The sequence below is a fragment of the Mesoplodon densirostris genome, chromosome 9, assembly GCF_025265405.1.
Source record: "Mesoplodon densirostris isolate mMesDen1 chromosome 9, mMesDen1 primary haplotype, whole genome shotgun sequence".
Classification (NCBI taxonomy): Eukaryota; Metazoa; Chordata; class Mammalia; order Artiodactyla; family Ziphiidae; genus Mesoplodon; species Mesoplodon densirostris.
Window position 1 is genome coordinate 95,986,235 of NC_082669.1, and position 19,391 is coordinate 96,005,625.

General features: G+C 38.0%; 1 protein-coding gene across 1 annotated transcript in view; it reads left to right on the forward strand.

Annotated features, from left to right (window-relative positions):
* The first annotated feature begins 1,135 nt into the window (after positions 1-1,135).
* Positions 1,136-19,391, forward strand: part of AGBL3 (AGBL carboxypeptidase 3) — a 76,445-nt gene continuing 58,189 nt past the window's right edge. The window contains 3 exon segments of the mRNA XM_060107974.1: positions 1,136-1,514; positions 2,508-2,612; positions 3,934-3,994. Coding sequence (XP_059963957.1) covers positions 2,553-2,612; positions 3,934-3,994 — 121 coding nt within the window. The 5' untranslated portion in view covers positions 1,136-1,514; positions 2,508-2,552.

Consider the following 19,391-nt stretch of genomic DNA (forward strand, 5'->3'; position numbering starts at 1 on the left):
TCTGCCATTAATTTCTTGTGTAACCTGGTTAGATCATTTCTTGGAGTTTCACCTTGTGTGTCTGACACTATGGCTTGCAATCATGACTCTAAAATCCAACAGAAAAATAGATTCCATATATAAAAATTCTCTATGCATGTCACCTTTAGTAACATATGTATTACATAAAACAAGGTACAATTATAAAGGGTAATTAATTTTCAAGAAAGTGTGATCTAATACCTGCTCTATTTCTTTTTCTGGAAGGTCCATTCTTCTAAATCACTGACCTCAAAGAACATGTTATTTTCCGGAAACTAACAAAATTTAAGAAGAGGCTATTAACCTCATGTTTAAGCTATTGCTTTGCCCTTTATTTTACTTTTCCATTATCTCCATTTCTACAGTATTACAAATCTCATGACACAATGCCTCGTGCAGGCACCAGACATTTAAAGACTTTTTTTTTTTTTTTTTAGCTCTACTTGGAAAACTATTCCAGATAAATTATCCACTAAGCTACAGACCAGGGGGAAATCAAGACGGGATGTACAGGAATAATGGCTATATCTGTTATGGAAAGATCATATTTAATTAGATGAAACAATACATGTAAAGTGATTTGCATAGTGTCCCCGAAGATGTGCTTGATACGTTAGCTAACGATTATTATACTTAAAGAATCTCTGAGCTGATAAGAATCTTGCAAGCTCACCCAAGAAAATCTATGACTCTTCCATCAAATATTTAAAGAGAAAAGTCTCTTTTTCCGAATCCAAAAAAGATCATTAGTCACACAACTATGCAAAACGCAACTCGGTGTGGATACAACTAAAGATCAACAAAGCAAAAGTCTTAACCAGTCTGCTCTAGTGTCTGCTCGAAAAAGGGACAGACATGGCAAACAACCGATGTGCAGAACCGTAGGGACAAATAGCTGCCCTGCCTCCACCCCTAAAGCTTCCCGTCAGCCCCCTGCGCTCTACCTTCCCGCCCCTCGGGATGCCCTTTGACGCCCACTCCTCTGCTGCTAGTTCGCGACCTTCTCCGGGCTCTCCCTTTCCTTCAGCCGAAATCCCGCGTAGCTGGCCAGTCTGAGGTCTCGCGAGGTTGAGCCCGTTGCCCTGGTAACGAGTGGTGCGCCTCGTGGGGAAGGGCGTGGCTGCGGTTGCTAAAAGGTAGCAGCAGCGTTCCAGTCGCTGGGCTGCAGGTATCACGGGCAGAACGGCTGCTCCCGGCGCACGGAAGGGACTACTGGCCTGACCGTGGGACTCGAGGCGAGGGTGAGGAGGCCGAGGCGGGACAGTGAAGTGCCGAGAGGGAAAGTCCCTGCGCGAAACGAGCGCGCCCAGAAAAGGCGCCCCTCCCTCCACTGCCGTGTCGCGGAGTGTGGGAGGAAGACTTCACCACCAGGAATTGTGGCTTCATCGTCCTTCCCGCCAAGAAGGGAAGTCATCGTTCCTGCCCCGAGACTGCCGCGGCGCTGCTGGGCGAGGCCGCGCCTGCTGTGGCGTCTCTCGCTTCTGACTTGGAAGGTACGCACGGAGCGCTTATTGGATCCATCTGTGTGTGTGCCTCTCCTGAAGCTCAGGTTTTACTCCGCCGCAGGTCAGCACGTTGGTGCGCCTCATACGCTCATGTAAGGAAACAGAATCAAGATTTATGCCAGTGCAGTTTTCCAAATTCGGAGTTGTGATCCCCAGACGGAAACTTCAGTCTCTTACTACTGAAGGTGTCACCCATAAGACAGACTTCTCTTTGGCATTCGTAAAGTTATTCGCTATGGAGCTTGGGCTTTATTGTTTGTGGTCCACGCTCGAAAACCCGCTTTTTGTAGAGAGGAGCATAAACTAGTAGATTCGAAATTAGTAAATTCCTTTGGTCTCTCAAAAATAGTAGACTCTTGACAAGGAATTTCTATTATTTCATTGTCTTAATTACCACTTAAGAGGTCATTGTCGATACAACCTTCTGATAACTATTGAAGTAAGTTAACTATTCTAGTAAGACTAATATGATCGAATATTAGAACAGAGACAGTCTACAGAATATTAACCAAAATATAGAGAAAAAAACCGACTGTCATTTGAACTTTTGGTCAAATGAAAATTAAGCCGAAAAAAAATTAACTGTATTGCTACAACTCACTGCCTGAGTAAGTAACTGTAATTTTTCTCTGATGCATGATCTTTTCAGTGCCTCAGAATCATTCTGAACTCGCTATCGCTGTGTGGCATTTAACTGTAAATCTAGGATATAAATGATTTGGTTATGTACCCTGGAAATTCCTTTTTCAATTAAATTATTTACGTGGTTTGTCTTATTGTGACTTGTCTCTATCTTATAAAAATGGAGAATTTCTTCAAATCTTTGAAATTAAAGGTTTAATTAGCTGTGTCTTAATTTCCTTTTTAGAGAAGCCTGTTGTCACTGTTAATTAAATAAAATTGAATATATTTGGGGGTACACATTTAATGTGTACTTAAAAAGAAAACTGTCAAGTAAGTTCCTTACAAATTGTTTTACAGCTTACCTACATAATAAAAGAAATTTCGAGCCAAATATTGGAAGAGATGTCAGAAGATTCAGAAAAGGAAGACTATTCAGACAGAACAATCAGTGAAGATGAATCAGTATGTTTTTCTCAACTTAATCCTACTTAGAAATAAAACTTGTTATAAAATATAAATTCCCAGTAAAAATACTATAAATTCAGTTGGCTGTAAAAATCCGTTGGATATTTAAATCACTTTTCACTGAAGTTGGGAAATAAATTGATTGAAAGCAAAGCTATTAATGTGTGCAGTATGCCCTATCTAGAAAGAGAATCTATATTGATTTTGGGGTTTTTTTGAGAAAATATTTTGGCTGAGATTCTTCTGAGTTTTATTTAAATGTGTGTAATAAGTAATTATTAGGGTTTTATTTTATAATTCATGTCCACTTATTTTCTTATATGTACTAATTCTATGTTACATTATAATGTGTATCATAATGGTGAAACCTATTTCTAAACCTACTGTGTGTCACCATCATAGGTTTCATGTGGCACTGTTGTAACAAAGGAAAGTACATGAAGGAAGAAGGGGGAAGTGGAGAAACAAAATGCAGTAGTTACAAATATTTTATCTGGTCCCAGCACATATTTCTAAGCAATTTCCTTCACATTTTAGTAAAGTATAAATTATCTATGTAAGTTAAGGTCCCAAAATAAACTCCCCAAATGATGTATAACCCTTTAAGTCAATGGCTTTCCTTTTTCGCACCCCCCCCCATAAATTTATTTATTTATTTATTTTTGGCTGCATTCCTTGCTGTGCACGGGCTTTCTCTATTTGTGGCGAGCGCGGGCTACTCTTCCTTGCGGTGGCACGGGCTTCTCATTGCGGTGGCTTCTCTTTGCCGGGGAGCACAGGCAAGGACTTAAGTAGTTGTGGCACTTGGGCTGAGTAGTTGTGGCTCGCGGGCTCTGGAGTGCAGGCTCAGTAGTTGTGGCGCACAGGCTTAGTTGCTCCGCGGGATGTGGGATCTTCCCGGACCAGGGGTCAAACCCATGTCCCCTGCATTGGCAGGCAGATTCTTCACCACTGAGTCACCAGGGAAGTCCCGTCAATGGCTTTCTGTTTCTTTTTTCTTCTTTTTTTGGTTAATTTTAGTCCTAATTTAACCTGTTTTGCCAGGTTTACCAAGAATCTTTAAACTGTTCCTTCTCTATAATCATTAATATGACCTTACCTTGTGGAAGAAGAGAAATGAAAGATGAAAACTTTGTTTCAGGGTATTTGAAGTGTTGGGTGTTTTGAGACCAATAGCCAATAATAGCCTTGAATTTTTTCATTTATTAAAGATTAAAGACACACTCAATTTTAAGTACTAAGGTAGATGTAAAAAATTTCTGGATTGGGAAACCGCTGGTTTTTAAAAGATAAATAATTTAAAACTCTCTTGTTTTAGGATGAGGATACCTTTATGAAGTTTGTGAATGAAGACATCCATCAGTGTGCACTTTTAACAGGTTTGAGATTATTCATATATTCCCCCTTCTCTTTCTGATAATACCTTAAGTGGATGAAAAATGAGAGAGCGCTAGAAAAAAAAGTCAGTGAATAATATAGGGAATTATTATTCAGTTATTGGTAAGGAGATATGTATTTACTTTTATAAGAATATTTTGGGGCCTCCCTGGTGGCGCAGTGGTTAAGAGTCCGCCTGCCGATGCAGGGGATACGGGTTCGTGCCCCGGTCTGGGAGGATCCCATATGCCGCAGAGCGGCTGGGCCCGTGAGCCATGGCCGCTGGGCCTGCGCATCCGGAGCCTGTGCTCCGCAACGGGAGAGGCCACAACAGTGAGAGGCCCACATACCGCAAAAAGGAAAAAAAAAAAAAAAAAAAAAAAAAAGAATATTTTGGACTTCAAACTTTTTTTTACTTGAAGTACAGGTGATTTACACTGTTCTGTTAGTTTCGGGCATACAGAAAATTGACTCAGTTGTATATATATATTTTTCAGATTATTTCCCATTATAGGTTATTTCAAGATAACATAATTCCCTGTTCTATTCAGTAAATCCTTGTTCTTATCTATTTTATATATAGTAGATTGTTAATCCCGTACTCCTAATTTATCCCTCCCCCTTCCTTTCCCCTCTGATAACCATTTGTTTCCTGTGTCTGTGAGTCTGTTTCTGTTTTGTATATAGATTCATTTGTATTATTTTTTAGATTCTATATATAAGTGATATAATATTTGTCTTCCTCTGTCTAACTTATTTCACTAAGTATAATGCTCTCGAGGTCCATCTGTGTTGTTGCAAATGGCAATATTTCATTCTTTTTTATGGCTGAGTAATATTCCATTATGTATATTTATATATATATATATATACACACACATACACACCACATCTTATTAAGCCAGTCATCTGTTGATGGGCACATGGGTTGCTTCCATGTCTTGGCTATTGTAAATACTGCTGCTATGAACATTGGGTTGTATGTATCTTTTTAAATTAGAATTTTAGTTATTTCTGGATATATTCCCAGGAATGGGATTGCTGGATCATATGGTAGCTCTACTTTTAGCTTTTTAAGGAACTTCCATATTGTTTTCCATAGTGGCTGCACCAATTTACATTCCCACCAACAGTGTAGGAGGGTTCCTTTCTCTCCACACCCTCTCCAGCTTTATTATTTGTAGACTTTTTGATGATAGTCATTCTGACCCGTTTGAGTGATACCTCATTGTGCTTTTGATTTACATTTCTCTAATAATTAGCGATGTTAAACATCTTTTCATGGACCTGTTGGTCATCTGTATGTCTTCTCTGGAAAAATATCTAAATAAGTGTTCTGCTCATTTTTGACTGGGTTGTTTTTTGTTTGTTTGTTGGTTTTTAAATTTTATTGGCATATAGTTGATTCACAATGTTGTTTTAGTTTCAGGTGTACAGCAAAGTGATTCAGTTATACATATACATATATTCATTCTTTTTCAGATTCTTTCCTCATATAGGTTATCACAGAATACTGAGTAGAGTTCCCTGTGCTATACAATAGGTCCTTGCTGGTTATCTATCTTATATATAGTGGTGTCTGTATGTAATCCCAAGCTCCTGATTTATTCCTCCCTGCCCAACGTTTCCCCTTTGGTAACCATAAGTTTGTTTTTGAAATCTCTTAAGTTGATTTCTGTTTTATAAATTAGTTCATTTGTATCATTTTTTTAAATTAGATTCCACATATGAGTGATTTCATATGATATTTGTCTTTCTCTGTCTGACTTATTAGTATGATAAGCTCTGGGTTCATCCATGTTGCTGCAGATGACATTATTTCACTATTTTTATGGCTGAGTAATATTCCATTGTATATATGTACCACATCTTCTATATCCATTCCTCTGTCAAGGGACAGTTAGGTTGCTTCCATGTCTTGGCTGTTGTAAATAGTGCTGAACATTGGGGTGCATGTAGCTTTTCAGTTATGGTTTTCTCTGGATATGTGCCCAGAAGTGGGATTGCTGGATCACTGTAGTTCTATTTTTAGTTTTCTAAGGAACCTCCATACTGTTCTCCATAGTGGCTGTACCAATTTACATTCCCACCAACAGTGCAAGAGGGTTCCCTTTTCTCCACACCCTCTCCAGCATTTGTTGTTTGTAGATTTTTTGATGATGGCCATTCTGACTGGTGTATGGTGATACCTCATTGTAGTTTTGATTTGCATTTCTCTGATAATTAGTGATGTTGAGCATCTTTTCATGTGACTGTTGGCCATCTGTATGTCTCCTTTGGAGGCATGTCTATTCAGATCTTCTGCCCATTTTTTGATTGGGTTGTTTGTTTTTGTTTTTTTGTTTTTGTTTGTATAATTTGAGATTAATCCCTTGCTGGTCACTTTGCAAATGTTTTCTCCCATTCTGTGGGTCTGTTCGTTTTGGTTATGGTTTCCTTTGCTGTGAAGAAACTTTTAAGTTTAATTAGATCCCATTTGTTTATTTTTGCTTTATTTTCATTACTCTAAGAGGTAGATCAAAAAACATAATTGTTGCAATTTATGTCAAAGAGTGTTCTCCCTATGTTTTCCTCTAGGAAGTTTTTAGCATCTGGCCTTACATTTAGGTCTTTGATCCATTTTGACTTTATGTGTGTATATGGTGTTAGAGAATGTTCTAATTTCATTCTTTTGCATGTAGCTGTCCAGTTTTCCCAGCACCACTTATTGAAGAGACTGTCTTTTCTCCATTGTACATTCTTGCCTCCTTTGTCATAGATTAATTGACCATAGGTGTGTGGGTTTATTTCTGGGCTTTCTATCCTGTTCCATTGATTTATGTGTTTATTTTTGTGCCAGTAACACACTGTTTTGTAGTATAGTCTGAAGTCAGGGAGCCTGATTCTTCCAGCTCTGTTTTTCTTTCTCAGGATTGATTTGGCTATTCAGGGTCTTTTGTGTTTCCATACAAATTTTAAATTTTTTGTTCTAGTTCTGTGAAAAATGCCATTGGTAATTTGATAAGGATTGCACTGAATCTGTAGATTGCCTTGGGTAGTATAGTCATTTTGACAGTATTGATTCTTCCGATCCAAGAACATAGTATATCTTTCCATCTGTTTGTATCATCTTCGATTTCTTGCATCAGTGTCTTATAGTTTTCAGAGTACAAGTCTTTTGTCTCCTTAGTAGGTTATATTTTCTGATGCAATGGTGAATGGGATTGTTTCCTTAATTTCTCTTTCTGATCTTCTGTTGTTAGTGTATAGGAATGCAAGAGATTTCTGTGTATTAATTTTGTATCCTGCAACTTTACCTAATTCATTGATGAGCTCTAGTACTTTTCTGGTAGCGTCTGTAGGATTTTCTGTGTATAATATCATGTCATCTGCAAACAGTGGTAATTTTACTTCTTTTCCCATTTTGATTCCTTTTATTTCTTTCTCTTCTCTTATTGCTGTAGCTAGGACTTCCAAAACTATGTTGAATGAAAGTGGTGACAGTGGACATCCTTGTCTTGTTCCTGATATTAGAAGGAATGCTTTTAGGTTTTCACCATTGAAAATAATGTTAGCTTTGGGTTTGTCATATATGGCCTTTATTATGTTGAGGTAAGTTCCCTCTATGCCCACTTCTGGAGAGTTTTTATCATAAATGGGTGTTGAATTTTGTCAAATGCTTTTTCTGCACCTACTGAGATGATTATATGGTTTTTATTCTTCAATTTGTTAATGTGGTGTATCACACTGATTGATTTGCAGTTGTTGAAGAATCCTTGCATCCCTGGGATAAATCATGGTATATGATCCTTTCAATGTAGAATATGCTTGGGAGTGTTCCTTCCTCTGCAATTTTTTGGAAGAGTTTGAGAAGGATGGGTGTTAACTCTTCTCTAAATGTTTGATAGAATTAGCCTCTGAAGCCGTCTGGTCCTGGACTTTTGTTTGTTGGAAGGTTTTCAATCACTGTTTCAATTTCAGTACTTCTGATTGGTCTGTTCATATTTTCTGTTTCTTCCTGGTTCAGTCTTGGAAGGTTGTACCCTTCTAAGAATTTGTCCGTTTCTTCTAGGTTGTCCATTTTATTGGCATATAGTTGTTTGTAGTAGTCTCTTATGTTCCTTTGTATTTCTGTGGTGTCTGTTGTAACTTCTCCTTTTTCATTTCTAATTTTATTTTTTTTTATTTTTTTTTATTTATTTATTTATTTTTTTTTGCTGTACGCGGGCCTCTCACTGCTGTGGCCTCTCCCGTTGCGGAGCACAGGCTCCGGACACACAGGCCCCGCGGCCATGGCTCGCGGGCCCAGCCGCTCCGCGGCACGTGGGATCCTCCGGGATCGGGGCACGAACCCGCGTCCCCTGCATCGGCAGGCGGACTCTCAACCACTGCGCCACCAGGGAGGCCCCATTTCTAATTTTATTGATTTGAACCCTCTCCCTTTTTTTCTTGATGAGTCTGGCTAAAGATTTATCAATTTTGTTTATCTTTTCAAAGATCCAGCTTTCACTTTCATTGATCTTTTCTATTGTTTTCTTTGTCTCTATTTCATTATTTCTCCTCTGATCTTTATGATTTCTTTCCTTCTACTAACATTTTGTTTGTTCTTCTTTCTCTAGTTGCTTTAGGTGTAAGATTTAGGTTGTTTGAGATTTTTATTGTTTTCTGAGGTAAGATTTTATTGCTATAAATTTCCCTCTTAGAACTGCTTTTGCTGCGTCCCATAGGTTTTGGATCATCGTGTTTTCACTGTCATTTGGGTCTAGGTATTTTTTGATTTCCTTTTTGATTTCTTCTGTGATCCATTGGTCATTTAGTAACATATTGTTTAGCCTCCATGTGTTTGTGTTTTTTACAGTTTTTTTCCTGTAACTGATTTCTAATCTCATAACGTTGTGGTTGGAAAGGATGCTTGATATGATTTCAGTTTTCTTAAATTTACTGAGGCTTGATTTGTGGCCCAACATGTGATCTATCCTGGAGAATGTTCCAGGTTCACTTAAGAAGGAAGTCTATTCTGCTGCTTTTGGATGGAATGTTCTATAAATATCAATTAAGTCCATATGGTGAATGTGTCATTTAAGGCCTGTGTTTCCTTACTGATTTTCTGTCTAGATGATCCGTGCATTTCTGTGCCTATTTAAATGATCATGTGGTTTTTGGCTTTCCTCTTGGTAATGTGGTGTATCACATTGATTGATTTCCATATGATGAACTATCCTTGCAAACCTGGAATGAATCCAACTTGACCATAGTGTATGATCCTTTTTATGTATTTGGCTTACTAATATTTTGTTAAGGATTTTTTGCATCTATATTCATCAAAGATATTGGCCTGTAATTTTCTTTTTTTGTAGTCCCTTTTTGGTTTTGTTATCAGGGCGATGGTAGCTTAATAGAATAAGTTTGGAAATGTTCCCTCATCTTCAGTTTTTTTGGAATAGTTTGAGAAGGACCAGTGTAAGTTCTTCTTTGTATGTTCTGTAGAATTCCCCAGTGAAGCCATTTGGTCCTGGACTTTTGTTTTCAGGAAGGTATTTTTATTGCTGATTCTATTTCACTTGTAGTGATTGGTCTGCTCAAGTTATCTGTTTCTTCTTGACTCAGTTTTGGCAGGCTGTGTGTTTCTAGAAACTATTTGTTAGCATATAATTCCTCATAGTATTCTCTTACAGTTTTTTGTATTTCTGCGATATTGGTTGTTATTTCTCCTCTTTCATTTCCTATTTTGTTTATTTGGGTGCTCTCTCTTTTCTTCTTGGCAGGCCTGGCTAGAGGTGTGTTGATTTTGTTTATCTTTTCAAAAAAACCAGCTCTTGGGTTTTTTTTTTTTTTTGCAGTATGCGGGCCTCTCACTGTTGCGGCCTCTCCCGCTGCGGAGCACAGGCTCCGGATGGGCAGGCCCAGCGGCCATGGCTCACGGGCCCAGCCGCTCTGCGGCATGTGGGATCCTCCCAGACCGGGGCACGAACCCGCGTCCCCTGCATCGGCAGGCAGACTCTCAACCACTGTGCCACCAGGGAAGCCCAGCTCTTGGGTTTTTTATCCTTTCTGTTGTTTTTTGGATCTCTATTTTATTTATTTCCTCTTTTAACTTTATTATTTCCTTCCTTTTGCTGACATTGGTTTTTTCCTTGTTCTTTTTTTAAAAATTCTTTTAGGTGGTAGGTTAGGTTGTTTTTTTGAGTTTTTTTTTTTCCTTCTTGAGGAAAGCCTATATCACTATGATCTTCTGTCTTAGAACTGCTTTTGCTGTATCCCATAGATTTTGTAAGTTTGTGTTTTCATTTTCCTTTGTACTCAGGTATTTTCCAATTTCTTCTTTGATTTCATCACTTACCCATTGTTTTTTTCAGTAGCATGTTGCTTAGTCTCCATGTGTTCATTCTTCTCCCATTTTTCTTTCTGTGGTTGATTTCTAGTATCATACCATTGTGGTCAGAAAAGATACTTGAGATAATTTCTGTCCTTTTAAATTTGCTGAGACTTGTTTTGTAACCTAATATGTGGTCTATCCTAGAGAACGTTCCATGTGCGCTTGAAAAGAATGCGTATTCAGGGGCGGGGGGCTTGATGTAGTGTCCTGTAGGTATCAAGTCCAACTGGTTGTGTCATTTGGGATCTCTGTTGCCTTACTGATTTTCTGTCTGGAAGATCGGTTCATTGATGTCAGTGGGGTGTTAAAGTTTCCTACTACTATTGTATTCCTGTCAATTTCTCTCTTTATGTCTGTTAGTATTTGTTTTATATATTTAGGTGTTCCTATATTGGGGGCATATATGTAAATGAGTATAATATCCTCTTCTTGTATTGCTCCCTTTATCATTATATACTGTCCTTCTTTGTCTTTCTTTATGGCCTTTGTTCAAAGTCTATTTTGTCTGATATGAGTATTGCTATTCCTACTTTCTTATTGTTTCCATTTGCATGGAATAGCCTTTTCCATCGCCTCACTTTCAATCTATGTGTGTCTTTTGCCCTAGAGTGAGTCTCCTGTAGGCAGCATACTGTTGGTGTTTGTTTTTTTTTTTTTTTTTTTTTTTTTTTTTCTTTTTGCGGTATGTGGGCCTCTCACTGTTGTGGCCTCTCCCGTTGCGGAGCACAGGCTCCGGATGCGCAGGCCCAGCGGCCATGGCTCACGGGCCCAGCCGCTCCGCAGCATATGGGATCCTCCCAGACCGGGGCACGAACCCGTATCCCCTGCATCGGCAGGCGGACTCTTAACCACTGCGCCACCAGGGAGGCCCTGGTGTTTGTTTTTTAATCCAGTCTGTCACTCTTTCTTTTGATTTGAGGATTTAGTCCATTGACATTTAAAGTAATTATTGATAGGTATGTACTTATTGCCATTTTATTTATTTTTCTTCTATTTTATTTTTTATTTATTTATTTTAACATCTTTATTGGAGTATAATTGCTTTACAATAGTGTGTTAGTTTCTGCTTTATAACAGAGTGAATCAGCTATACATATACATATATCCCCATATCTCCTCCCTCTTGCGTCTCCCTCCCACCCTCCATATCCCATCCCCCTAGGTGGTCACAAAGCACCAAGCTGATCTCCCTGTGCTATGTGGCTGCTTCCCACTAGCTATCTGTTTTACATTTGGTAGTGTATATATGTCCACGCCACTCTCTCACTTCATCCCAGCTTACCCTTCCCACTCCCCATGTCCTCAAGCCCATTCTCTACTGTCTGCGTCTTTATTCCTGTCCTGCACCTAGGTTCTTCAGAACCCTTTTTTTTTTAGATTCCATATATATGTGTTAGTATACAGTATTTGTTTTTCTCTTTCAGACTTACTTCACTCTGTATGACAGATTCTAGGTCCATCCACCTCACTGCAAATAACTCAATTTCATTTCTTTTTATGGCTGAGTAATATTCCATTGTATATATGTGCCATATCTTCTTTATCCATTCATCTGTCGATGGATACTTAGGTTGCTTCCATGTCCTGGCTGTTGTAAGTAGAGCTGCACTTAATTTCCATTTTAAACCTTGTTTTCTAGTTGTTTTTGTAGTTCTTTCTTGTTCATTTCTTCTTTTTGTTTTCCCTTTTGTGGTTTAATGGTTTTCTTTTGTATTATGCTTGAGTTCCTTTCTTTTTGGTTTCTGTGAATCTATTGTATCTTTTTGATGTGTGGTTACCCTGGTTTTCAAGTATGTTAACCCATAACTATATCTACTTGCTTTAAACTGATAGTCATACAAGTTTAAACACATTCTAAAAGATCTTCATTTTCATACTCCCCTCCCCTACATTTTGTGATTTTGATGTCCTATTTTACATCCTCATGCTTATCCTTTTACCATTAATAGTAGTTATAACCACTTTTACAATTCTTCGAATTTTTTAAAATTTATGTACTGACTTATTAAAGTAATCTTCAATCCTTTTATATATTTGCCTTTCCTATAGATACTTGCTTCTTTTCTATTTAGAGAAGACCTTTCAATATTTCTTTTAGGTTAGGTTTAATATTGCTATATTCTTTCAGTTTTTGCTTGTCTGAGAAATTCTTTCTCTCTCCTCCTATTCTAAATGATAATCTTGCTGGGTAGAGTATCCCAGGTTGCAGGGTTTTCCCTTTCAGGACTTTGAATATATCATGCCACTCCCTTCTGATCTGCACAGTTTCTGCAGAGAAATCAGCTGATAGCCTTACGGGAGTTCCCTTGTAACTGACTCTGTTTTTCTCTTCCAGCCTTTAGAATACTCTCTTTATCTTTAACTTTTGCCATTTTATTTCTGATAATGTCTTGGTGTGGGTCTGTTTGTGTTCATCTTGTTTGGGACCCTCTGTACTTCCTGTACCTGGATATCGGTTTCCTTCTTTAGATTTTAGGAAGTGTTCAGCCATAATTTCTTCAAGTAGCTTTTCAATCCCCTTTTCTCTCTCTTCTCCTTCTGGAACCCCTATTATGCGTAGGTTTGCACTCTTTATATTATCCTGTAAACCTCATGTGTTGCTTTCATTTTGTTGTCTTTCTGTCTGCTATTCTGATTGGGTGATTTCCATTATTCTATCTTCCAGATCACTTATTTATTCTTCTGCAGCACTTAGTCTGCTATTCATTGCTTCTAGGTTGGTTTTTTACTTGGCAATTGAATTAGCTAATTTTGACTTTCATTTTTATAGTCTAGTTCCTTGTTACAGTGATCTGCATTTCTATTGATAATCTTTCTTAATTCCTTTAGCATTTTTATTACTTCTTTTTTGAAGTTGGGGCTTAGAAGAGCAGTGAGGTCTGTTTCATTAGTTGTTCTTTCAGGGGAGTTCTCTTGTTTTTTTAATTAGGAGTAGTAGTAGTTCCTCTGCTTTTTCATTTTACTTAACTTTCTCCGTCTCTATGAATTTAGGAGAAACAGTTATTATCTACTGTGGTCCTAAGGGGTGTTTTTATGTGGGAGCATCCCTGTGTAGACTGTGTGAGTTCAGTATTTTTGGTGCGAGGGCTGGTTGTGGTATGGATACCAGCCACATCTTTCTTCAGAGTTTGCTGGCCATTATCCCCTTGATAAGGGGTGTGATTTGTTTTGTAGTGTCTAGAGTCTGTGCTTCATGTGAGGTGGGGTTTCCTCTTTCTCCGTGGTTGTCAATGCCTTGTTGGGTTCTGGGTCTGCTCCCAGGTTTTGGAGTAGAAGTCCTGAGGGTTGGGTTCAGTAAGGTTCCATTGCCCTTGAGTGCATGCCCTTCCCCAAAGGAGACGATTGCTGAAGCAGGTGAGGCTCTTGTGGTCACAGCAAACCTGTGCACTGCCTGTGTAGGTCTCTGCGGTTCCTCTCAGATGCAGCCCAAGGTCGTATCCCTTTCTCCGTTGTGTTTGTCCCAGGTCTAGTACAAGGCTGTGGTGTGGAGTAGCCTGGGGCTGAGGATGTGGGCACTGTGGCTGCAGAAATTGAGGTGGCTGTGCTGCTGCCTGGGATCTGGGCTGCCTCTGGGGCACACTTCTCCCTGGACCTGTCTGCCACATATCTGGTGCTGAGCTGCAGCATGGAATGGGCGGAGCCAGCACGATCTCACTGGGGAACAGATTGCTCCACACTCCTCACCAGGACCTGTCTGCCCAAGATTCAGCAGGTAGCTGCTGGCCTTACATTTTTTTTCTTGACTGAATGCATTGACTGGTACTTTCAAAAAATATTTAATAATTTTACATTCATCTTATTCCTAATTTTAACGGGAATGCTTTTAGTGTTTTTCCACTAAGCAAACTATAAGCTTCTAGTTTGAAATAAATTTGCTTTCAATCCTATCAAGGAAGTGTCCATTTATTCTTATATTACGAAAATTTACCAGGAATAATTACTACATTTTATTAAATGGTTTTTCAACATCTCTGGGGAGAAAGGATCATAATATTCTCATTTGGTATATTGCTTTGGTGAATTATGCTAGTAGATTCCTTAAGTCAATATTATTGGAATAAACTACAGTTAATCATTATGTATTAACTTTTAGTGTGTTGCTGAATTCTGTTTGCTAATATTTTACACAATATTTTTGCTTTAATATTCATAGATAAGATACATTTGTTATTTTCTAGCTTTTATATTTTGTAAGGTTTTGTTATAAACATTTCTCAAAGTCCTTTCCCTATGTTCTAGAACAATTTGAATAATACTGCAATTAACTGTTCTTTTAAGTTTGATAGAATTTCCTTAAAGCTATCTGGACATAATTGTTATTGTTGTTTTAGAGTTACAAAGAATATTTTTATTATACAACTTATGTTTCTTCTTTGTTAGTTTAGGTTTTCTATCTATTCTAGGGACAGTTTTGGTTATTTGTATTTTCCTAGAAAAATAATGCTTTTCATGGAGAGTTTTTAATTTATTTACATAGATTTAGGCAAAGAATTCTTTTATAATTGTTATAATTTCCTTTGAACCTGAGATTTTTTTCTCTGTTCTCATTTTTTTTTTTTTTTTTGCGGTATGCGGGCCTCTCACTGCTGTGGCCTCCCCCGTTGCGGAGCACAGGCTCCGGACGCGCAGGCTCCGGACGCGCAGGCTCAGCGGCCATGGCTCACGGGCCCAGCCGCTCCGCGGCATATGGGATCCTCCCAGACCGGGGCACGAACCCGTATCCCCTGCATCGGCAGGCGGACTCCCAACCACTTGCGCCACCAGGGAGGCCCTGTTCTCATATTTTATGTTAAGTATTTGTGCATCCTTATTTTATTTTCTTCTCCCTGATTATATTAGTGGGATTTATCTTGTTCTGTCAGAGTCAGTGTTTGAATACATTTATTCTGTTGTGCTGTTTTCTAATTCATTAATTTATGATTATTATAATTATCTCAGAATTATTGATAATATAGTAATAAATTATGTTGATGTATCTAATTGTGGCATACCATTAAGGGAAGTTTTAACTCCCAGTCTTTAACTTAAGAGGTTAATACTATTTAGCTTCTTAATGAATTTATAGTACTGGTGCGGATCATTCTTCTAAGTATTTTAGTGGTACTAGTTCAAAGACGATAGGTATAAAACTATAATTTGACCCACAAATTTTCTGAACATTGTCTGTAGTACAGACCTGGTCATGTTGATATGAGAGTTATTTGATTTAGGCATCCTGGGATTGCATCTGTCTTTAGGCCTAGTGAAGGCATGGCTCATGAGAGTAAAACATCTTCTGAGGAGATTAGTATTCAGATTGTTATTTTTATGGGTAATACTACTTGGTTATTTACTTCTAATAGTCATAATTCTCCTGGCTTTAGGTCTGATGTTGGGATTATGTAGGAGTCAAAGTTTAAATCTTCATAGTCTGTATATTCTTAGAGTCAGTATCACTGATGTCCTATAGTTTTTACAGTAAGGGAAGGATTATTAATTTCATCTATCATGTAAAGAATTCGTAATGATGGCAGGGCAGTTAGAATTAGGATAATGGCTGGTAAGTTTGTCGGGATAGTTTCTACTTATTGTGCTTCTGTTGTATGTGTTAGTGTAGTTGTTAATATTAGTGAAATAATATAGAGGACCAAGGAGCTGATTAAAAACACAATTATCAATGTGTGATCATGAAAATGTAGTAATTCTTCTATAATGGGTGATGTTGCATCTTGAAAACCTAATTGGAGAGGGTATGCCATGGATATATATAGGACTTTCACCTATAATTTAACTCTGACAAAGTTATGGAAAACTTTATTAGTATCTCATTTATTGAGAAAGACATAATAATTATGATGTTGGCTTGAAACCAGTAGAAGAGGATTTGATTCCTTCCTTTCTTAGCTATTTTGAGTTAACATAAGTGGGCTCTTCGAATGTGTGATATGGTAGACAATTGTTTAGTCATTCTAGTTAGCTCTACTGTTAAGACTTCTCATTTTGATGCAAATGCCTCTCAAATTATGAAAATTGTTAATATTACTGCTTTTAGTGAAATGAATGAGCTTATTGATGAGATAGTGTTTCATGTTGTGTATGCATCTAGGTATATCATTGTGGTATTCCAGATAGACCTAGGAAATGTTGTGGGAAGAAGGTTATATTTACACCTACAAATATAGTTACGAAGTGAATTTTTGCTCATGTTGAGTTGAGTGTATAGCCTAAGAATAGTGGGAATCAATGTACAAAGCCTCCCATAATAGCGAATACAGCTCCTATTGATAATACTTAGTGGAAGTGTGCAACCATGTAATCTGTATCATGAAGGACAATGTCTAGTGATGAGTTAGCTAGGACAATTCCTGTTAGTCCACCTACTGTAAAAAGGAAGATGAAGCCTAGGGCTCATATTATGGCTGGAGATCATTTGATATTACCTCCCTGAAGGGTTGCTAGTCAACTAAATACTTTTACTCCTGTTGGAATAGCAATAATTATAGTGGCTGATGTAAAATATGCTCATGTTTCAACATCTGTATTTACTGTAAACATGTGGTGAGCTCATACGATGAATCCTAAAAGTCCAATTGATATTATAGCTCATAGTATACCTATGTATCCAGAAAGCTCTTTTTTCCTGAGCAATAAGTTACAATATGTGAGATTATTCCAAATCCAAGTAAAATTAGAATATAGACCTCAGGATGTCTGAAGAATCAGAATAGGTGCTGATATAAGGTTTGATCTCCCCCTCCCGCAGGGGATAGTAGCAGTAGCACAGCTGTAATTAAAACTGATCATACAAATAATGGTGTTTGCTATTGGGGTATAGCATATGGTTTTATGTTAATAATTGTAATAAAATTAACAGCATCTAAAATTGAGGCAACAGCTGCTAAATGCAGGGAAAAAATAGTTAAGGTCTACTGAAGCTCCAGCATGGGCTAAGTTTCTGGCTAAAGCCTGTACCAGCACTGGCTTCAACTATAGATGATGAAAGACGTAGTAGGAAAGAGGGTGGAAGTAATCAGAAGCTTATATGATTTATATGGAGAAAGGCTATATCGGGTGCCCCTATCATTAGTGGAACTAGTCAGTTCCCGAAGCCTCCAATTATAATGGGCATAACTATAAAGAAAATTATTACAAATGTGTGGGCTGTTATAACTACGTTGTAACTCTGATCGTCTTCAAGCAGTGGTCCAGGTTGACCTAGTTCAGCATGAATTAGTAGGCTTAAGGTAGTGCCCACTATCCCAGCCCAAGCACCGAGTAGTAGATATAAAGTACCAGTGTCTTTATGGTTAGTTGAGATTAGTCTGTGGTTTATGAACATAGGTTAAATGGCTAAGTATTAGACTGTAAATCTAAAGACGGGGGTTGAGTCCTCTTTTTGCCAAGTCCTGTGGTGAATTTTACATATTGAATTGCAGATTCAAAGAAGCAGCTTCAATTCTGCCAGGGCTTCTCCCACCTTTTTTTTTTTTTTTTTTTTTTTTTTTGCGGTACGCGGGCCTCTCACTGTTGTGGCCTCTCCCGTTGCAGAGAACAGGCTCCGGACGCACAGGCTCAGGGGCCATGGCTCACGGGCCTAGCCGCTCCGCGGCATGTGGGATCTTCCTGGACCGGGGCACGAACCCATGTCCCCTGCATTGGCAGGCGGACTCTCAACCACTGTGCCACCAGGGAAGCCCTCCCACCTTTTTTTTTTCCTGGTGGTAGGAGTAGATTGAAGCAAGTTGACCAGGGTATTTAGCTGTTAACTAAAAGTTTCTTGGGAAGTGTAATCCCACCAATCTAGTGAGGATTTAGCTTGAAGTGTTCAATTTGCATTCAATTGATGTAAGATATAGTCTTGGAGTCCTTATTAAGCAGGGATTAAGTAAATTAAACTTGCTTAGGGCTTTGAAGGCTCTTGGTCTATGTAAGTAAGCTAAATTCCTAATCCATTACTCAGAGTATTGGTGTAAGGGGTAGGAGTATTATGGATATTACAATTACTGTTGGTAGGAAAATTGTTTGTTTTGCAAAATCAAATTGTCATTTTATTTTTATATTATTTATGGAGGGAAATACAGTTAGTGCTGTAGAGTATGTGAGTCATGTAGAAGTACAGGTTGAGTAGTGCTGTAATAGCTATTAGTTTAGGTAAAATAATGTTTTTTTTGTTATTTCTTAAATGATTATCGCTTTGGCATAAATCCTGATAGTGGTGGGAGGCCTCTCATTGATAATAGGGTGATGGGGATGAGGGTTGTAATAATGGATATTTTGTTTCATGTGTGTGATAGCGATAGTATAGTGGTAGCTGTGCTGTAATATAAATTAGAAGGTTTAGGGTTGTTATAGTTGGGTTTTACGGTATAATGGCTGATAGTCATCCTATGTGAGCAATTGATGAGTAAGCTATAATTTTTTGTAGTTGGGTTTGGTTTAATCCACCTCACCCCCCAATTTTGATGGATAGTATGGATATAGATAATACTTGGTTTAGGCTGATGGATGGTGAGATTTGGTATAATACTGACAGGGGTGCAAGTTTTTGTCATGTTAGTAAGATTAAGCCTGCTATTAATGAGATGCCTGTGTAACTTCAGGTACTCAGAAGTGGAATGGAGATAGTAATGGTTATTACTGTCAGTGCTGTTGGATTAAAGATTTTTGTAATGGTTCATTGGCCGGAATATAACAGGTTAATGATAACGGCTATTATAAGTAATATTGATGTGGTAACTTGTGTTAGGAAATATTTAGTGGATGCTTCTAGAGCTCGTGAGTTAAGTTTTTTTTTATTATAATGGGAATAATGGCTAGTATATTTATTTCAAAATCGATTCAGATGAATAGTCAGTGGGAGCTGGTTATTACAATTATGGTTCCTGAGATAATGGTTGTTAGGATGATGATAAAGATGATGGGATTTATTAGTACGGGAATGGTATAAACCAACATTTTTTGGGTAAGGGTCCAATAGCTTATTTAGCTGATCTTACTATTGAATATGGTGTAATGTGGTAGCACGAAGTTTGAATTCTTAATCATCAATTCCTATGATTCTAGAA